The sequence below is a fragment of the Hemicordylus capensis genome, chromosome 1 (assembly GCF_027244095.1).
Source record: "Hemicordylus capensis ecotype Gifberg chromosome 1, rHemCap1.1.pri, whole genome shotgun sequence".
Lineage (NCBI taxonomy): Eukaryota > Metazoa > Chordata > Lepidosauria > Squamata > Cordylidae > Hemicordylus > Hemicordylus capensis.
Window position 1 is genome coordinate 396862810 of NC_069657.1, and position 18924 is coordinate 396881733.

The following is an 18924-nucleotide window of genomic DNA, read 5'->3' on the forward strand; positions in this document are numbered from 1 at the left end:
ATTGTAGTCATCTTTGTCAGTCCCTGGAAGCGATGCTTTTCTATCCAAGGAATACGCCTCTAGAATGCTGCTCCTCTCCATTTTAAAGGGCCAGATGCAACAGACAAGGAGGAGCACCAGCAAACTGTTGCAGCTGCCTCTTCTGGCTCGCGTAAAGCTTCTGCCAGAGCAGCAACTGTGCCTCTTCTCTCTTGAGGAATGAGCATTCTGGTGCATCCCAGCTGCTCCCATTGCCTCTCCTAGCTCTCAAGGGACAGAGAGGGAGTGGGGTGCAGCTGTGATGCTGCCACATCAATCTTTGCAAGGGCTGGGCAGAGTACCAAGGTGTTCTTCCCAGCCCGATGAAAAGTGGTTAGGAGAAGCGCTGTCATCTGTTTGCTCACCCAGAAGTGACAGCAATTCTCCCCTGCTGTGAATAATACTTCTCAAACCTCTCCAGAGAGAAATTCAAACTGTGACGCCAATCATCACAGGACGAGTAAACATATCCACGGTGCCTACTAAGTATGTAGCTTTGAGATCTAAATCCTCGGAAATGTCAGCGATGCTTCCCCGGGAGCTGATTGTCACCTTGTGGATGGCATCCAAAATAGGGATGAAGAGGTCCGTGTCGTAATTGGAGCGTTTCTTCTGCAAAACTGTCATCAACCGTTCCAAGCCCATTCCCGTGTCCACATGATGCTGGGGCAACAGATGCAGACGCCCATCAATCTCTCTGGAAATACACCAGTGGTCAACCAGGGCGGGGGTGGGGGAGAGAAAGGGGGCATATATGAAGTGGAGGCCAAGAGCTCATACACTCAGCTCAAGGTGCAGTCAAGAAGGCAAGAGAGAACAGGATTTGGAAATACCAGGAAAACTGCTGAGAAGGATTCAAATCCCCACTCAGCCACGGAACTCACTGGGTAACTCTGGGCCAGTCACTTAACCCTCAGCCTAATCTCACAGGGTTGCTGTGAGGATAAAAACAGCCATGTACACCACTCTGGGCTCCTTAGAGGGAAAGTGGGATATAAATGTAAAAAATAGAATAAAAGAAAGAAAGAAAATAATGAGACAACTGTAACCGGGGACAGAAAGAGGAGCAATGGACAACTGAGGCATCACCAAGGTTCTTCTCTGCCCTATATAATGGCGGCTGCTAGAGGAACAGTAAGGATTACTCTAGAGCAGGGGGTCTTAAACTTGGGTCCTCAGATGTCGTTGGACTACAACTCTCACCATCCCCAGCCACAATGGCCAAAGGCCACTGGAAATAGTGAATGTACCATGGCATGTGAAGCTGCTCCTAAGACAGAGAGGCTGTAGAAAAAGCCCACGGCCCCAGCAACCCGACCACTTGATACCTATTGTACTGCATGAAAACCAGGTTCCAGATCTCCACCACATCAGGACTGCCCTGGTTCACCAGCGCTGCTGCATTTCTACTGCTGCCCACATGATCATAATGGATCTCCGTGCAGGGGCCACAGGGACCAGTATCGCCCATCTCCCAGAAGTTGTCTTTCAGGGGAAAAGGAAGCACGTGGTTGGGAGGCACTCTGAAAAGGAAGAGAGTACAGCTAATAGAGCCAATCCGCACTTTTCTTCTCTTGCCTTTGAATCTCATAGGCTGGATGGCAGAAGATAGAAATCTCCTCCTGTTTACTCAGAAAAGTTGCTGAACAACAAAGAGAAGGAATTATTACCAAAGCTGCAATTCATTTGTACAATACTGGAACAGGTATACAGATCAGAATAAGTCATTGAAAATACTATTATTCTGAAGACAACATTATGAATTCACAATATAGCTTCTGATATTCTGCTTTAATCAAACTAACTTTTTTTCATGGGGGGTGGTGGTCTTGTAGTATTGTGGTTTTTTAAATTGAATATATTTGTGTGTGTGTGTGTGTGTGTGTAGAATATAGCATGTGCTCATTGCTAAAACTTGGCTGGTACTTGGAAGTGGTCACAACCAACTTTTGCTGGATTGTACCCAAACTTTGCACACTCTAACCTCCTTTTCTATCCCCAGCCCCCACCACCCTTCCCTCTCAATATAGTTCTGAAGTGTAAGCCTTTGAGCAGCAACATTTATTTCTTTATTGTCTGTGAGGTGCTTTGAACAGAGTTTAAAATAAAACTAACAAACCTATCATCAAGGCAGGGCTAAGGGTGTCTGGTTCTGCACAGAATATGTACACCGTAGATAAATATCTCCATTTGCAGAAATAATTTCAACTGTCTTTTTTTTTTGGTACATTTTTGAATATTTTGGCAAGGAATTGTAAAGGTGGGAACAAAATGCAATGCCAAGTCCCCAACTGATGTTTACTGGATCAATATCAGTTTTCAAACTTTTAGCCTAGACTTTTTGTAGATCTTCTACAGCAAATAATAGAATTGGGGTTTTTTAAACTAGATGTTGTATTTAATGTGAGGATATATTCCACATAAGATACAAAAAATAAATACGAATAACCTTTGACAATGTATAAGCCAGATTTTTTAAGTAATGCTTTTCTCACCAGCTTTTCTCATTTACTTACCCTAAGCTAAGCCATATTTCTCTGCATTCTTCATCTGCATTTAGACCAAGCAAGGCATCCCCTCCAAAATAGGTGACATAGAGATGGTCCTTTGGGATCTCATAGACCTGTGTTAGGAGTTCCCATGCCATGCTACATGCTTCCTCCTGAAGGTCAAGAGAGGCAGTGAAATGATAGAAAATGAACAACAAAATACCTGAATCTGAATCCAAGATTAATTCCCCACCCCACCCCAAGTTCTTTGATGTTAAAAATTATGGGGTCATCTTAAATTCAGAGTCCTCTCCCTTTGGGGTAAAAACAAATATAACCTGTATTTAATCTGTGCTTTTAAAGGGGGTCGTCTTAAATTCAAACTCATCTTCTATTTGGATAAATATGGTATTTGGGTTAGAAAAGAAATAGCCTCAGAGCAGGATGGATGGATCAAATGTTGTTTATCTTGAAGTTCAATGGCAGTGTGAATTAGCAGGTCAGGGTGACAATACTTGAACCAGGGAGACCTGAATTTATTTATATATTTATCTGTCTGTCAAGTTTGTACACCGCCCTAAACGTTCATCTCTAGGCGGGTAACAATAACATAACATACACAAAAATCTTAAAACAATCTAAACAATCTAAAAGTCAAACACAGATTAATACTTAAAAATTTAAAAAGCTGAAAGAGCTTGGGTGAAGAGGTAGGTTTTCAAGTGCTTTTTAAAAATTGTCAGAGATGGGGAGGATTGTATTTCAGTAGGGAGCACATTCCACAGTCTCGGGGCAGCTACCAAGAAGGCCCGTCCCTGTGTGACAGACCTCTCTGGATGACCTCAATGGGCAGTGGGGCTCATAATGAAGAAGATGTTCTCTTAAATACCCAGGGCATAAGCCGTTTAGGGCTTTATAGGTTATAACCAGCATTTTGTATTTTGCCTGGAAACCTACTGGCAGCCAGTGTAATTCTATCAGCAAAAGAGTGATGTGGTCACTCCAAGATGACCCAGTGTGCAACCTGGCTGCTGCATTCTGTACCAACTGGAGTTTCCAGATTACATACAAAGGCAGCCCCACATAGAGTGCATTGCAGAATTCAAGTCTGGAGGTTACCAGCATATGTACCACTGCTTTGAGGTCATTCACCTCAAGAAACAGGAGCAGCTGGCATATCAGCACTCCCAGACTGCGAACCTGTTCCTTTTGGGGATGTGTGACCCCATCAAGAACAGGCAGATCAAAATGGTCTCTGGAGTTCTGACCCCGCATATTAAGTACCTCCATCTTATCTGGATTCAGTCTCAGTTTATTCTCCCTCATCTAGCCCATTACTGCTTCCAGGTAGGCATTTAGGGAAGTTATGCCATCTCTTGATGATGTTGGCATGGAGAAGTAGATCTGGGTGTCATCAGTGTACTGGTAACACCCGGCTCCAAATCCCCTGATAATCTCTCCCAGCGGTTTCATGTAGATGTTAAAGAGCACTGGAGACAGTATGAAGCCCTGAGGGATGCCATACATAAGCTCAGATTTTAAAGAGCAACAGTCTCCAATTAACACCATCTGGAATCTGTCCGAGAGGTAAGAGCGGAACCATTGTAAGTCAGTGCCTCCCACCCTTAACTCTCTCAGATGTTCCAGAAGGATACTATGGTCAATAGGACCGAAAGCCGCCGAGAGATCCAAAAGGACCAACAGAGTCACACTTCTTCTGTCAACTCCCAATTGGAGATAATCTATCAGGCCGACCAAGGCAGTCTCCACCCCACAGCCCGCCCAAAAGCCAGTTTGAAATGGGTCTAGATAATCAGTTTCCTCCAAGACCTCCTGGAGCTGAGAGGCCACCACCCTCTCCATACCTTGCCCAGCCATGGGAGGTTGGAAACAGGCCTATAGTTGCTCAACTCTGAGGGATCTAATGCAGGCTTCTTTAGAATAGGTCTAATAATTGCCTCCTTAAGACAAGGAGGCATCCTGCCCTCCCTCAAAGAAGCATTTATGATTTCTACCAGGCCTCCTACAACAGCCTCCCTGCTAGACAGAACAAGCCTTGTTGGACAAGGGTCAAGAGAACAAGTGGTAGGACTCATCGCTCAAAGCAGCTTGTCCACATCCTCAGGAATCACAAACTGAAACCAATCCAGTTGAACCACATAAGAGGAGTTGCTGGACACCTCCAATTCAGACACCACAGTAATTGTGAAGTCTCCATCTAAGTCGGCCTGAATTATATCCCTATTTATATTCCTCCCTACTCCTGGTTGACTTTGCCAACCAGCCACTATTTCCCAACCTCACAAGGCGGGTTTTGGGGCCAAAATTCCTAATTCCATGCATGATCTGAGTATCCTTAGAGGAAAAGACCATATACAAATAGGCAGACAGACTAATCAATGGCAGAGGAAGAACTCAAGCAGTCCCTCTTAGTTGCTTTCTCCCACTTACATTGTCTAAGTCGGGGAGTCTTCTAGGAGTGAGAAAACAGCCTCCTAAGATGAATTAATCTTATAGAAGATAAATGCTTTATGGTCAGTACTGTGTCCTCCTCCTCCCCCCTCTACTTCAACCCCCACATTAGCTCTTTAAGTGTCAATTCAAATATACAGAAATAGAATATGGCCTCATTGTTTGGGGTCTGGATTTGAAACACTTCAGTCTGCAGGAAAGGGTATCTCACATTTGACTGCTCTTCAACATAAAAGTGCCCAAAGTGTGGGAAACGAACAGACCAAAGAGAAGGCTATGTTAAAATTGCCTGTCACACTCAGGGATAACAACTTCTGACACATGTTGGCAGTGTGGTGACCCAGGATCAAATCTGATCCATCTAGTACGGCACTGTAAAGCAATCTGCCCTTTATCGGTGAGAATTAACTTTATGCTTCAACAAAACCTCAAATTACCAGAAGCTTTGAATGTTCTTGGTTTGTTTCCCGCCATTTTGATCTCTCAGAGTCAGAAACCATGGATTATTAGAGCTCTATTAATAGCTAAAAAATTTATTCTTCAATCGTGGAAAGCCACTGAGGCCCAGATACAGAAGACTGGGTGAACAAGATGATGGCTCTGGCTGTTAGAGAAAGCAACATGTTTAAGAAAACTAAGCAAAATTAACAACATTTAGAAAGCTTTTGTTGAACTCTTCTCTGACTTAAATATGGAACAGTGCCACTTGTGATGTGTGGTTGGTCCAGGCTTTAATAGTAGTGGTATTTTAAGTTTAAAATAAATAAATACATAATAAATTTTTGTTTTGTTCAGGTCCCCCACCACTCCACCCTTACCTTGCCCTTTTCTATATGAAGGGTCTGGGGTAGATTTATGGGGTTTTGTTGTTATTAAATTGATTGTACCTATATGGGGCAGCAGTGATATAAGAAGATGCTGAAAGGCATCATCTCATACTGCGTGGGAGATGGCAATGGCAAACCCCTTCTGTATTCTACCAAAGAAAACCATAGGGCTCTGTGGTCGCCAGGAGTCAACACCAACTCGACGGCACAATTTACCTTTAATCTCATTTAAATTTTAATAAAACTTTAACACAAAAAAAGTTGTTTGTCACACATCAGCTTTCAATGTGCAGAGTGTACTTTACATGGGGGAGCATTCAAACACACAATCCCACATTTGCAGTCTGAAGTGGCCAGTCAAGGACAGGCTTGACCATGTTTTATTTCTAGACACTGGAAACAGCTCTAAGGACTCTGTGGTTTAAAACAAGCCGTATCGCAGAGAAGCCCTAGGGTCAGAAACACAAGCTTATCTTTATGGTACAACACATTGGAAGAGAGAAAGACCCAACATCTCATTTAAAGTAGCACAGCCTGATATCTTACTTTAAAATAATCTCCGAAGGACCAGTTTCCCAGCATTTCAAAAAATGTGTGATGATAAACGTCCCGGCCCACATCTTCCAAATCATTGTGCTTTCCACCTGCACGCACACACTTTTGGCTGTTCACCACCCGCTTGTAACGTGTCAGCTCACTCTGGGGATCTGCTGTGCCCAGGAAAATGGGTTTGAACTGGAAATTTAAAAAAAGGAACAAATAGCAAACTTCGCACAGAACACAGAGCCCTATTCAGGACTGCAGGGGAGGTCAGGATATAATGTTGTTACAATGATCCAAAGCAATCCTAGTGAAAGCAATGGATTGGCCAGATCTGGGCAAGGAATCAACAAGAAGTGTGGGTTCATTCTGAGATTATTTCTATAGACATTGTAGAATTGCATTTAAAAAAAAATTTTTTTTTAGCTCAAATGGATACTAGTCTGCATTTCAAAATTCATGCCAGTTTAAGTGTGGCATATGTCAACCAAGTTCTTAGCACTTTATTGCCAACCAGCACATGAGGGGTCCCTCTGTGCTGTGCCACCAGTATTCTGAATTTACCATATTGCATGAATGCAGAGAGGCACTCTTGGTGCCCTACCCTAACTCCACTAACACCTATTTGGAAGTGTTAAAATGTCTTATTTGGGTGGACCTTAGTGACAGGGTTTATACTGCAGTCTCTGTGTCCATTAGGGATGTGCACAAACCTGTTCGGGGGCCCTTTTATGGGCCTCCAAACAGATTCGAACAACAGGCAGTTCAGAGGCTTGGAGGTGGGGTAACTTTAAGGGTGGGGGAGTGCACTTACCCCTCCATCTGCTTCCCCCCCAGCCCCCACCAGCGCTCTGTTAGTAAAGGCTCCATCAGGGTGGCAGCATACCTTCCTGCCGCCCCATTCACTCTTTGGCCGGAAGTGTCGAGGTGTGTGTGTGCACATTGTGCTTGCTCACTTGCCTGACATGTGTGCGCACCTCACATTTGCACATGCCCCTGGCACTTCCTGCCAAAGAGGGAATGGGGCGGCAGGGAGGTATGCTGTCGCCCCGACAGAGCCTTTACTAACAGAGCGCCAGCGGGTGTGTGTGTGTGTGTAAGCGGAGGGAGGGGTAAATGCACCCTTCCCCACCCTTAAAGTTATCCCCCACCACTTTCGAACTCCCTCCGCCGGGTCCATGCACATCCCTAGTGTCCAAGTCAGCTGTGACAGCTGCAGATAATTGCTCCCTATTTTTGCCACATGTTTTAGGGAGAGTCAAGATCAAGGAATGGATAATTCCCAGCATAATAGTAGGAAGGGAGACATAGTTCAGTGGTGGAGCATGTGCTTACATGCACAAGGTCCCAGGTTCAAACCCTGACATCTCAGACAGCAGGATTGAGAAAGACCTCTACCTGAGATCTTGGAAGGCCACTGCCAGCTCATATGCCACTGCTACAAATGGGAATTGGGCATGCTACTGCATGCACAACATTAACCTACCCTTCAAGATGCCATCTTACATGGATAAGTTGCACTACCATATATCTTCTTGAAACAGAGGAAGTAGACATGATTCTAAGCTTCTAAGAAAATTACCTCCGATTGAAATGACTTTATCCATATTTTCATCATCTTAAGGACAACAATGAGAGACTCTACACCACTGAGAGACTTTAAAAGCCAAGTTGAAGACAGATCATCCTGGAGAGAATCTATCTATGTGGTCGCTAACAGTGGACACCAGCTTGACGGCACTTAATCAATCAATCAAAGTATGAGAAAGATATGATTCACTCATTTGCCTCCAGAATTTTTTAAAGCACTTTTTACTGACTTCTTGTAATATATGAATGTAAATAACACATGCAAAGTTTAAAAGTTAATAATAGTGTAATTAACTTTTTCCTAAACATGTGCAGGGTTGGGCTGTGAAATGCCTTTAATAAGTTGACAGCTAACTTTCATGCTTTCCCCACCTCATAATAAAATCGTAATAGCAGTATCTATGTTTCAGAAGCAAACAATGCAACCAAACGTTTTTCACAAGGGACATTCATTACTGTGATGCTCTTGAATAAGAAGCAGTCATTTTGAATCAGGTGCCCCTTGAAATCTTAAATACCAAGTCTTGTATGGGGGAGTTGGTGAACACTGTACAGTATAGGGATGCAAGATCCTCCTTGTTTTAATATATCTCCTTTACTGGACAACCTGACAGCTTCTTGGGTCATCACAGGTTTCTCTATGTACAGTTCCATTTAAGAATATACTCCACATTCTCTCATGTGGTCAAAATTTTGGAAACAGCAATCCTACCACCCATTCTTTGGAAATTTTGCCCTCCAAGCATTTCTTATGGACCCTTCAAACTAGACTTCCTATTTCCATTAAGAACTACTTTATATTTCAAAAAACCCTACAAACAAATCACTTGCACAAAGAAATTAGTAGATCATGGACACTCTCACAAGCTGTAGGTATATGTGGTGTACACTGACTGGGCAGGCACAGCCACTTTCAGTTTTCCCAGCAGGTGAACATACAGCAAAATTCATGAATGGCTTCCTATGATGTTCTGCATACAGGCTCCATAGTAATTTGTACATTAAAAAATAAGCCAAATAAGCTGCTGTGTTTGACAAAGGTTACTACAGCAAAACAAACATCACATGGAGTGCAGTGCATTTCAATTTTAATTCTTCACCAGGGGCAATTCAAGTAGTTGATAGAGAACTAGATAAAGGATCCCAAGAGTTACCTGAACATCCTTCTGTGGGCAATTCTTAACTGAAACGCATTGGACGTCCTGTGATTTTTATTCTGATTTTGTTTCCTCATCTTTTCTTTTCTGCCCTTCCTGAGCGCCTCTTAATTACTACATAGAAGCAGGAACGTGAGGAACGTTGCAATATGCCATGCGGCGTTTAGTAGCTACATTTTAGGATATCGCATTCTCCGGTCTTCAGCAGCGGTGCTACAGCCTCGAACAAGGAGAAGCCAGGGCGTAACACGAGTAATACATACCCCATCCGCATCTCTAGAGGCACAGATGGGAAACGCCACAGGCAGACGCAGGAACCGTTCTGCAGAGTTTCTGTTCCCTGCCGTATCGTTTTGGAGAACGTACCTGGTTCATGCCCGCATTGACGAAAAGCAGCCCAGGGTCCCCGCGCGGCCTCACAGGGGCCGAGGGTACCACCTGGTGCCCGTATTTCTCCTGGAAGAACTGGAGGAAAGTCTGACGCACCAGCGCGGCTGACGGGGAGGCGGTAGAGCGAGCGCGACAGGAGCTACAAAACCACTTGGGTGATCTCCAGAGAAGGTGCCCAACGGAGCCCTTGGCCGCTGCCGCCATCTTGACTGTGGGAGGATTTGGGGATTCGCGGTTTCAGGTTTAGGAGGAGGGGAAAAGGACCATAAAGCGAGACTACAAGAGAGGACTCCTTGCTGCAGAGGATGGTGGGATACTGGTGGACTTGCTGCTTTGGAGCGGGTCCAGCCCGTAGAGTTTCCTGAAGTTCAGGGCAAAGATCGGAACTTAAGTTGCTGTTGTAGCAGAGTCAGGCTTTAGCTGCCCCGCGGCTGAGAGTTGAGAGTCACTGGTGGGCTCGAATGTTGGACTTGGAGGGCCGGACTGGGGGCACTGAGAGGGCGGTGGGATGTATGTGGGGAGGGCACCGAGTTTTTAGCAGAAGAAGTAATTAAGGGTGGGAGTTGGGACGCAGGGGCGCCATGAGGCTGGGGCGCACCGGGAATATGCCCTGCTGGCTAGTCCGAGCCTTACTGGGTTATCGTGGGCCAGCCACTTTCTTCCTCTCTAACTTTCCTCGCAGGGTTATTGTGAGGATAAAATGTGGAGAAGGGAACCACGCGTGCTGCCGCCCCGACCTCCTTGGAAGACAATACAGATGAAGTATAATAAAATCATGTTCATCACTTGCGGGTTGAAATTCTGAACCGCCTCCTTTCCGTGGCGTACTTTTCCAAATGTGACAGAGGAAGTGATCAGGCCAAATGAATTCACAGATTTTTTGTGGTATAGGAACATGGCTTTGATTACAGAAATGATGAAGTACTGTACTTGGAATATGCATTTCCTTTCAAAATATGACATTCAAATGCTAAAATGTTTTTGTACTATCATACATTTTGTATTGCAAAGTGGGCAGAGGCATATTTTAAAGTGGCAGCTCTCTTATATTTCACAGGGGAGAGCAACAGTCCCTCTTTGACCCATCACAGTGTTTTTCCAATGGTTGTTGCTGGCGTCTATGATTCCTTTTAGATTGTGAACACTTTGGGGATACAGAATAATCTTCTTACTGTTTTCCCCCTATGTAAACCACCCCGACAACTTCTTTGTTGAAAAGCAGTTTGGAAACAATAATAAAGCTGTAGCAAATTTGGTTCAAATCGGTTAAGCCAACTTGCGCCTTAAAGGTTTATGCATTCATCATCTTGAATGGGGTGGATTACATCATCACAAATGGCGTTGAGGTGTCTCTAAGTGTCCCTACAACTGTACCCGATTTGGTTCATATTGGTCCAGGCATTGCGAAGTTGTAAGGTGGGGGGGGAGAGCGGGTAACACGCAGACACACACAGAATGCCGGTGATCTCATAAACCTACTGGAAAGTATAAACCTAAAAATGTCAGGTTTCAGATAGTCCCCTGATAGACACCAATGCCAGCTCCTGGAGACGCGAGAAGCCATTTCTGGAGGACTGGCAACCCTAATCACACACTAATCCTCAAGCTTTCTGCAGCTGCCTGATGTGCAGAAGACAGCAAACGGAAAGCAAGAGAATTTGCAAAATCGAGCAAGGCAAGCTCGTACATCAGAAGTGCCCCCGCCCGCCCGCCCGCCAGCCCGCCCACCAGCCACCTATAACTATTTCCCTCTCTCAGTTGATTTCCCAGCAAAATCTTTAAAATAATTCCAAAAGATTAGTCACGGACGTGAACCCGTTATTCTTCGTCAAAAGTGGTGGTGCCTAACAACAAACGACTCGAGTTACGTTACTAATGCCGTTTTACGATTGAACTCACGCAACAAACCGCAGCGACTGTCTCCGGTATCGATTGGTTTTGTCTGTGACGCCTGGCTCTTGTATAGTGCCTATGACGATGCCATCTTTAGGAGAGGCAGTTGAAGTGGGTAGGCGTTTATTTTTTATTTTTTGCCCGGAGATGGGAGGAGCTGGTCCGTCGTTCACTCCTAATTGAGCGATTGAGTCTGCCTGCGGCTCGCGCGGGACGCGAAAGATGGCGGAGTGCCTTGGCGGCGACGGCGGGGTCTCTTGCCCCCCAAGGGGGTCGCGCCAAACGTGGTGCCTCAAGCGAGTGGGTATGGGCGAAGAGTGGCTGCTGCTGGAGGACGGGAGCGAGGTGAATCTGCGGCAAGGGTCGCTCCTCGAGCTTGGGGCTTGAGGGACGGAATGGTGGGTGCGGGAGGAAGGGAGCGAGCGAGCTGCAACGGGAGGCTTGCCGGCCCCTGGCTCCGGCTCTGCACACTGCGCCCCCCCGACCTGTGTGGGGCTGGGGACTTGCGAACATCCTTCCCTTGAGTGGTCCATTCTGGGGCGAGCAAGCCGTGGACTCCACGCTAAGCTAACTACGCAAAGTGGCACTTTAAGAAGTGGGGGTTCTCTTTTACGGAGCAGCGAGGGAGAACAGTCTGCCCCCTTCAACCCAGCGTAGTGTATTTTGCGTGGGATGGTTGAGAGGGTCTCTTCTTTTTGTGAACCCACTTGGGACAAAGAACCACTCCCCTCGCTTTGTACTATGTAAACCGCTTTGAGATTTTTTTGTTGTCGTTGAAAACCATATATAAATATATTTAAATAAGATATAAGGGGAAGGGGAGGTTATACGTTTATAGACAAGGAAGTCCAACACAGATGAGCTGGACTTCAGAAGAGGAAACTTCTAAAAAATGAGGGGACTGGTAAGAAGCAAATTAAAAGGGAAAGTGAGGAGGGTCAGGTCACTCCAGAAAGCATGGAACTTATTTAAAATCACAATACTGGAAGCTTCAGTTGGAATGTATATCAAGAAGGAGGAAAGGTACCACCAAGTTCAGGAGGACGCCAGCAAGGCTAACAAGTAGAGTCAGGTAAGCGATAAAAGGGAAGAAGACTTCCTTCAGAAAATGGAAATTCTCCCCAAATGAAGAGAACAGGAAGGAACACAAACTCTGGCAAAAGGAATGCAAGGAGACAATAAGGGATACAAAGAGAGAGTTTGAGGAGCATATCGCTAGAAATGTCCAGGGGAATAACAAAAACTTATTTAAATATATTAGAAGCAGAAAACCTGACAGAGAGGTGGTTGGACCCTTAGATGATGAGAGTGCGAAAGGGATTATTAAGGAGGATAAGAGAAGTCTTGCCTCACTAACCTTTTGGAGTTCTTTGAGAGTGTCAACAGGCATGTGGATAAACATGATCCGGTTGACATAGTATTCTTGGACTTCCAAAAAGCTTTTGATAAAGTTCCACACCAAAAGCTCTTGAGTAAACTTAACAGTCATGGAATAAAGGTACAGGTTCATGTGTGGATCTGGTTGAAGGACAGGAAACAGAGAGCAGGAATAAATGGACAGTTTTCACAATGGAGGTAGGTAGGAAGTGGGGTCCCCCAGGGATCGTTACTGGGACCAGTGCTCTTTAACGTGTTCATAAGCGATCTAGAAGTTGAGGTAACCAGTGAAGTGGCCAAATTTGCAGATGACACTAAACTATTTAGGGTAGTGAAATCCACAACGGATTGTGAGGAACTCAAAAAAGATCTCTCCAAACTGGGTGAGTGGGCAACAAAATGGCAAATGCAGTTCAATGTAAGCAAGTGTAAAGTGGTGCACACTGGGGCCAAAAATACCAACTTCACATATACGCTGATGAGATCTCCAGATGGGAGAGATCTTTTTGGAGTTCCTCACAATCTGTTGTGGATTTCATTACCCTAAATAGTTTAGTGTCATCTGCAAAAACAAAAACCCCCGAACCCCCCAAACCGTCGTAGGGGTTTGGTCCGATGTCGGACCGAATGTGAAGGGTTTCAGTTTGAACCCGAACTGTCAAACCGAACCTGATTGACATTGAACTGGTTCAGGGTTGAACCTGTTTGCACATCCCTACAGGTCATTGAAGGTGTTGTCTCAGTGCGTGGCAGCTGTGAAAAAGGCTAATTCCATGCTAGGAATCATTAGGAAGGGGACTGAAAATAAAAATGCTAATATTATAATGCCCTTATATAAATCTATGGTGCGGCCACATCTGGCGTACTGCATACAGCTTTGGTCACTGTATCTTAAGAAGGATATTGTAGAACTGGAAAAGGTGCAGAAGAGGACAACCAAAATGATCAGGGGCCTGGAGTGCCTTCCTCATGAGACTAGGCTACAGCATCTGTGGCTCTTTAGTTTGGAAAAGAGGCAACTAAGGGGAGACATGATCGAGGTGTATAAAATTATGCATGGAGAGAGCGTTGACAGATAAATTTTTCTACCTCTCTCACAACACTAGAAACTGGTCACCCCATGAAACTGAAGGTCGGGAACTTTAGGACCGACAAGAGGAAGTATTTTTTTTCATACAGTGCATGATTAATCTGTGGAATTCCTTGCCATGGGATGTGGTGATGTCCACCAGCTTGGATGGCTTTAAAAGGGGCTTAAAAAGCTGGGATTTAAAAGGGGATTGATGGTAGACAGGTCTGTCAATGGCTACTAGTCTGGTGGCTGTGGGCCATCTCCAGCCTCAGAGGCATGATGCCTCTCAATACGAGTTGCAGGGGAGCAACAGCAGGAGAGAGGGCATACCCTCAGCTCTTGTGGGCTTGCCAGAAGCATTTGGTGGGCCACTGTGTGAAACAGGATGCTGGACTAGATGGGCCTTGTGCCTGATCCAGCAGGGCTTTTCTTATGTTCTTCTCTGCCTTTTGCACTGCACACATAAGAACAGCCCTGCTGGATCGGGCTCAAGGCCTGTCTAGTCCAGCATCCTGTTTCACAGAGTGGCCCACCAGATGCCTCTGGGAAGCTCACAGGCAAGAACTGAGGGCATGCCCTCTCTCCTGCTGTTGCTCCCCTGCAACTGGTATTTAGAAGTATCTTACCTCTGAGGCTGGAGGATGGGCTTTGCTTGTGCGAAGTACTAAAAGCTCATAGTTCACTCTTCTCTTGAGGTTTGTCCAAACTGTAGTCTGAGTAGAACAATGCTGTGTGCAGCTTTCCTAACTTTTCCTATGTAGTGATAAAATTTTGTAGTTCAGCATATATAACATTTTCTTTTGACGCGAACAACAGTGACTTGAATCATAATTGGAAATGACTAATTCTTAATTGCACGTTGCTAGTGGGCTTGAATTTGGCCAGTACAACTCTGTGTTGGCATTAGAGAATAGTGAATTTGTTCGGTAAATATTCTTTATATGGACTGGATGCTGGTTTGGCTGGCAGTCAGTGTGTGTGCCTTTACAGAGTGAACTTGATTACAGTTAAATAGCTTAAAATAATGGTTAAAATCACAGTTCCAATCACTTGTCAGGAAGACTCCAACTAAGCATTGTTTTCTGCTAAAAGTACATTCTCCTTGTGTGATATAATCTCAATATATATTCTTTGCTACTCAGATGCAGGTTTTCTTTTTAAGAAGTTAGGTACATGCTATATGTTGTAAAGTAGTGATTTATAGTGTTTCCAGTGTGTGTGTAGATGGGTGGTCCAGACACACAGACCTGCAATTGGGGAAAGGGGTGCCTGCTTACCAGGAGAGGGGAAGGATGTGCATGCTCATGGTGCGCTACTTATTGTGTGAAATTGGATGGGCAGATGAAGTATCATTCAACCTGGCTCTTGTGGAGATGTTTTTGTTTCAGTGTATTAAGAGGTTAACAACTGCCAGTAAGCAGATTTCCATCTTATTGACATTTTGAGTTGGGCAAACTGACAGCACAATCCTAAGTATCTTTACTCTAAAGTAAACCTTACTAAATTCCGTGGGACTTTGTATTTAGAAGGCATGTTTAGGATTGTGGCTCATGATAGCTATGGTAGCTAATGCTAATTAAAGATTGACTTTCCATGATGCATTGACAATGAAGCTTGATTGTAGTTCAGAAGCTATCATTAGTGCTTATAGCTTCTTTTTTTGTGAATATGCTGATATATGAAGCTACTTGGTGAGGTTGTGCCTTGCTGTGGTAAGTGCCAGGAGCAAGGTAAAATTCTTACATGTGTGCAGAGACTGCACAGCTTCAAAGGACCTTGACAATCTTGCCTGTGAGAGAGGGCTTGGCAAAAATATGTTGACGACATAGTCCAGATAGTTAAAGGAAGACTTGTTGGTGTATCTTGATCTTTACCAAGACAAGAAAGAGTGAATGTCAGATTGATTTTTTGATTGATTAAGTGCTGTCCAGTTGGTATTGACTCTTAGCGACCACATAGATTCTCTTCAGGATGATCTGTCTTCAACTTGGCCTTTAAGGTCTCTGAGTGGTGCATTCATTGTTGTCGTAATCAAGTCCATCCACCTTGCTGCTGGTCATCATCTGACTGGGGGAACAGGGTGGCAGGAAGGAACGCTTCCGCCCGAAGGGGCTTAAAGTTTACAGAGCGCCGGCAGGGGAAATCCGGTGTGGGGGGGTGAGTACACCCTACCCTGCCCTTAAAGTACTACCCCCACCGGTGTCGAAGACCATTCATGCACATCCCTACTTCTAACAGCTTTCTGAAATTCCCGATTAAATTCCTTCCTGAGGCCTTTATCTTTCTTGATTTTGGCTTCTCTCCTCTTCTTGGCAATTTCCACCGTCTGCTCTGACATCCATTTTGCTTTCTTCTATTTCTTGGTCTTCGATAGTCTCTTTTAACGTTTGTCCTTAACAACTTCTTTGATTTCATTCCATAGTTCCTCTGGTTCCCTGTCAATGAGGTTCAAAACTTCAAAGATGGTGGGTACATTTTCAAGATAATATTGTGGAAGCTGGATAACTTTGATTTTTCACTTTAGCTTGACTTGGAACTTGCACATGAGCAGTTTGTGATCTGTTCCACAGTTGGCCTCCGGCCACGTCTTTGCTGTTATAACAACTCTTCCACCTCCTTGCACCAATAATGTTATCAATTTGATTTCTATGTGCTCCATATGGTGATGTCCACGTGTATAGGCACCGCTTTGGTTGTTTGAAGAATGTGTTAGCAATGAAGAGATCATTGGCTTGGCAGAAACTAATAAGTCGTTCTCCTGCTTCGTTTCTGTTTCCTAGGCCATACAGTCCGACTGTGTTTTCCTCCTTACCTTTTTCAACTTTGGCATTCCAGTCTCCAACTACCACCAGCACATCTTTCTTGCATGTTCTCTCAATTTCAGACTGAACCTGAGCATAAAAATCATCAACTTCCTCTTCTTCTGTTAAAGGGTTGTGCATGAAATCTAACTGATATTAGTCGGTCACTGACCGCATTGTACCCAAGTACTGTCATTGCTATATCCTTCCTGACTATGTAAGCAACACTGTTCCTTCTTTGTTTCTTGTGTCCTGAGTAGTAAATGGTATGATTTTCTGACTGAAAGTGTCCCATACCAGTCCACTTTAATTCACTGATGCCCAAGATGTCAATCTATAGTCTATTCATTTCATCTTTCACTGTGCCAAGCTTCCCAATATCAGGGTGGATTTGATTTAAATCATGATTTAAATCACGATTTAAATCACTAGCAGGGTGGATAAAAATAAAAAAAATCCGATTTAAATAAAAAAAATCCGATTTAAATAAAAAAAATCCGATTTAAATAAAAAAAATCCGATTTAAATTAAAAAATGGATTTTTTTGATTTAAATCGGATTTTTTTTATTCAGATTTTTTTATTTAAATCTGTTTTTTTTTATTTTTATCCACCCTGCTAGTGATTTAAATCGTGATTTAAATCAGTTTGATTTAAATCAAATCCACCCTGCCCAATATTCATGCTTCTTAAGTTCCATGTTCCCATTGTAATTTTGTCTTTGCAGCTTTGGATTTTCTTTTCCTGCATGGCATCATCAGCTGCTAGACGTCCAAAAGGCTTTAGTCTAACCGTGTCATAAACACCATCGGTACTCTGAGAGAAGCCCAGCTCTTCCTCAGTAGCATGTTGAGTGCCATCCGACCTGAGGGGCCCATCATCTGGCACTACATCGACAATCATTCTATTTTTGACTATCCATGTGATTTTCTTGGTAGAATACAGGAGTGGTTTACTATTGCCTCCTCCTGCGCAGTATGAAATGATGCCTTTGTCGTTGTCACTTAAGTGATCGTTTGCCTCCAGCAGCTTCCTAAATCGCTGCTGCCCAATATAGGTGCCTGCTTGCTTTAGCTGGGCAACTGGGATGACCTTTGCACTTTGCGTGACCCTACTGGGAGTATACCTCCCGGCGTACTTCGCTCATATCTCCTAGGAACACCCCCACACCCCGCCATGATGAGGCAGCATAGCAGGACTTGTGTGTGTGTGTGTGTGTGAATGTTTATAGCTGAATAAACTTGTATTCTGAAGGAAATATGTTTGAAATGTCTTTCTCTTACATTACTGATAATTTTGATTTGTTTCTATGTATGGTAGGCCACCGTAGATTTATTTATTTATTATTTATTTATTACGTTTTTATACCGCCCCATACAAAGGCTCTGTTTTTGCCTGATTTCCAAGCAAACTTCCTCTTGCTCATTTGTAGAGCACTAGCATTTGTTCAAAGTTTTTTTTAAAATACATGTTGGTTATCACATTTAAAAATTAGAGCACTCCAAGTGAAAACATGCTATTTAGTGAAATATTGAGAGCCAATGTGGCCAAGTGGTGAAGGTTTGATTAAGATAAGGGGCCAACATCCAGAGTAACACCATGCTGGTGCTACTGTGATTTTCATTGTGCACTGGGGAGGAATTTTAGGTGATCCTCTTCCTTCTGTCTCAAACAGCCCAGCCCAAGGCCCATCTAGTCCAGCATCTTGTTTTACACAGTGGCCCACCAGATGTCGCTGGAGGGCATGCCCTCTCCTGCTGTTACTCCCCTGCAACTGGTACTCAGAGGAATCCTGCCTTTGAGGCTGGAGGTGGCCTTTAGCCCTCCGACTAGTAGCCGATGATAGATCTCTCCTCCATGAAGTTATCCAAACCCCTCTTAAAGCCATCCAGATTGTTGGCTGTCACCACATCTCGTGACAGAGAATTCCACAAGTTGATTATGTATTGTGTGAAAAAATACTTCTGTTTGTTGGTCCTAGATTTCCTGGCAATCAATTTCATGGGATGTCCCTGGTCATCTCCAGCCCTCCATGACTCCCAAAGTTGTCAGAGAGTTGTGGGATGATCAGGGACATATTTCTGAAAGACAAAAATGGCTGCGGAGGGAAATGGGGGGTTTGCCAAATATCAATCCCCCTCACATGACAGAAAATGCTGTTGCACAATCACATCATTGGTCTGGATTTTGACCAGGGAGTTCTGGATTCAAATTTCCACTCAGCCATAAAGTGTGCTGGGTGACCTTGTGCCAGTCGCTATCACTCAGCCTAACCTATCTGAAAGGGGTTTTTTAAGGA

At 44.2% G+C, this 18924-nt stretch overlaps 2 protein-coding genes across 9 annotated transcripts in view; one reads left to right on the top strand and one right to left on the bottom strand.

The window, feature by feature from the left end:
* The window catches only part of AARS2 (alanyl-tRNA synthetase 2, mitochondrial), a 42927-nt gene extending 31411 nt beyond the window's left edge, over nucleotides 1-11516 (bottom strand). The window contains exons 1-5 of one of the 3 annotated variants that reach the window (XM_053304732.1): nucleotides 11383-11516; nucleotides 6353-6541; nucleotides 2535-2680; nucleotides 1347-1541; nucleotides 571-715 (exon numbers count right to left, since the gene is read on the bottom strand). In XM_053304732.1, the coding sequence (XP_053160707.1) occupies nucleotides 571-715; nucleotides 1347-1541; nucleotides 2535-2680; nucleotides 6353-6388 (522 nt within the window). In that variant the 5' untranslated portion in view covers nucleotides 6389-6541; nucleotides 11383-11516. Of the gene's footprint in view, nucleotides 1-570; nucleotides 716-1346; nucleotides 1542-2534; nucleotides 2681-6352; nucleotides 6542-9090; nucleotides 9435-9459; nucleotides 9868-11382 lie in introns of those variants that run through there. The other 2 variants (XM_053304715.1, XM_053304725.1) reach the window with 2 other exon arrangements.
* RNF8 (ring finger protein 8) overlaps nucleotides 9532-18924 on the top strand; it is a 30787-nt gene continuing 21394 nt past the window's right edge. For 2 of the 6 annotated variants that reach the window (XR_008318464.1, XM_053304779.1), the window contains exon 1: nucleotides 11463-11721. Coding sequence is in view for 4 of the 6 variants with exons in the window: in XM_053304779.1 (XP_053160754.1) it covers nucleotides 11599-11721 (123 nt within the window). In the remaining 2 variants the exon portion in view is untranslated. Of the gene's footprint in view, nucleotides 9655-11459; nucleotides 11722-18924 lie in introns of those variants that run through there. The other 4 variants (XM_053304789.1, XM_053304796.1, XM_053304773.1 and 1 more) reach the window with 4 other exon arrangements.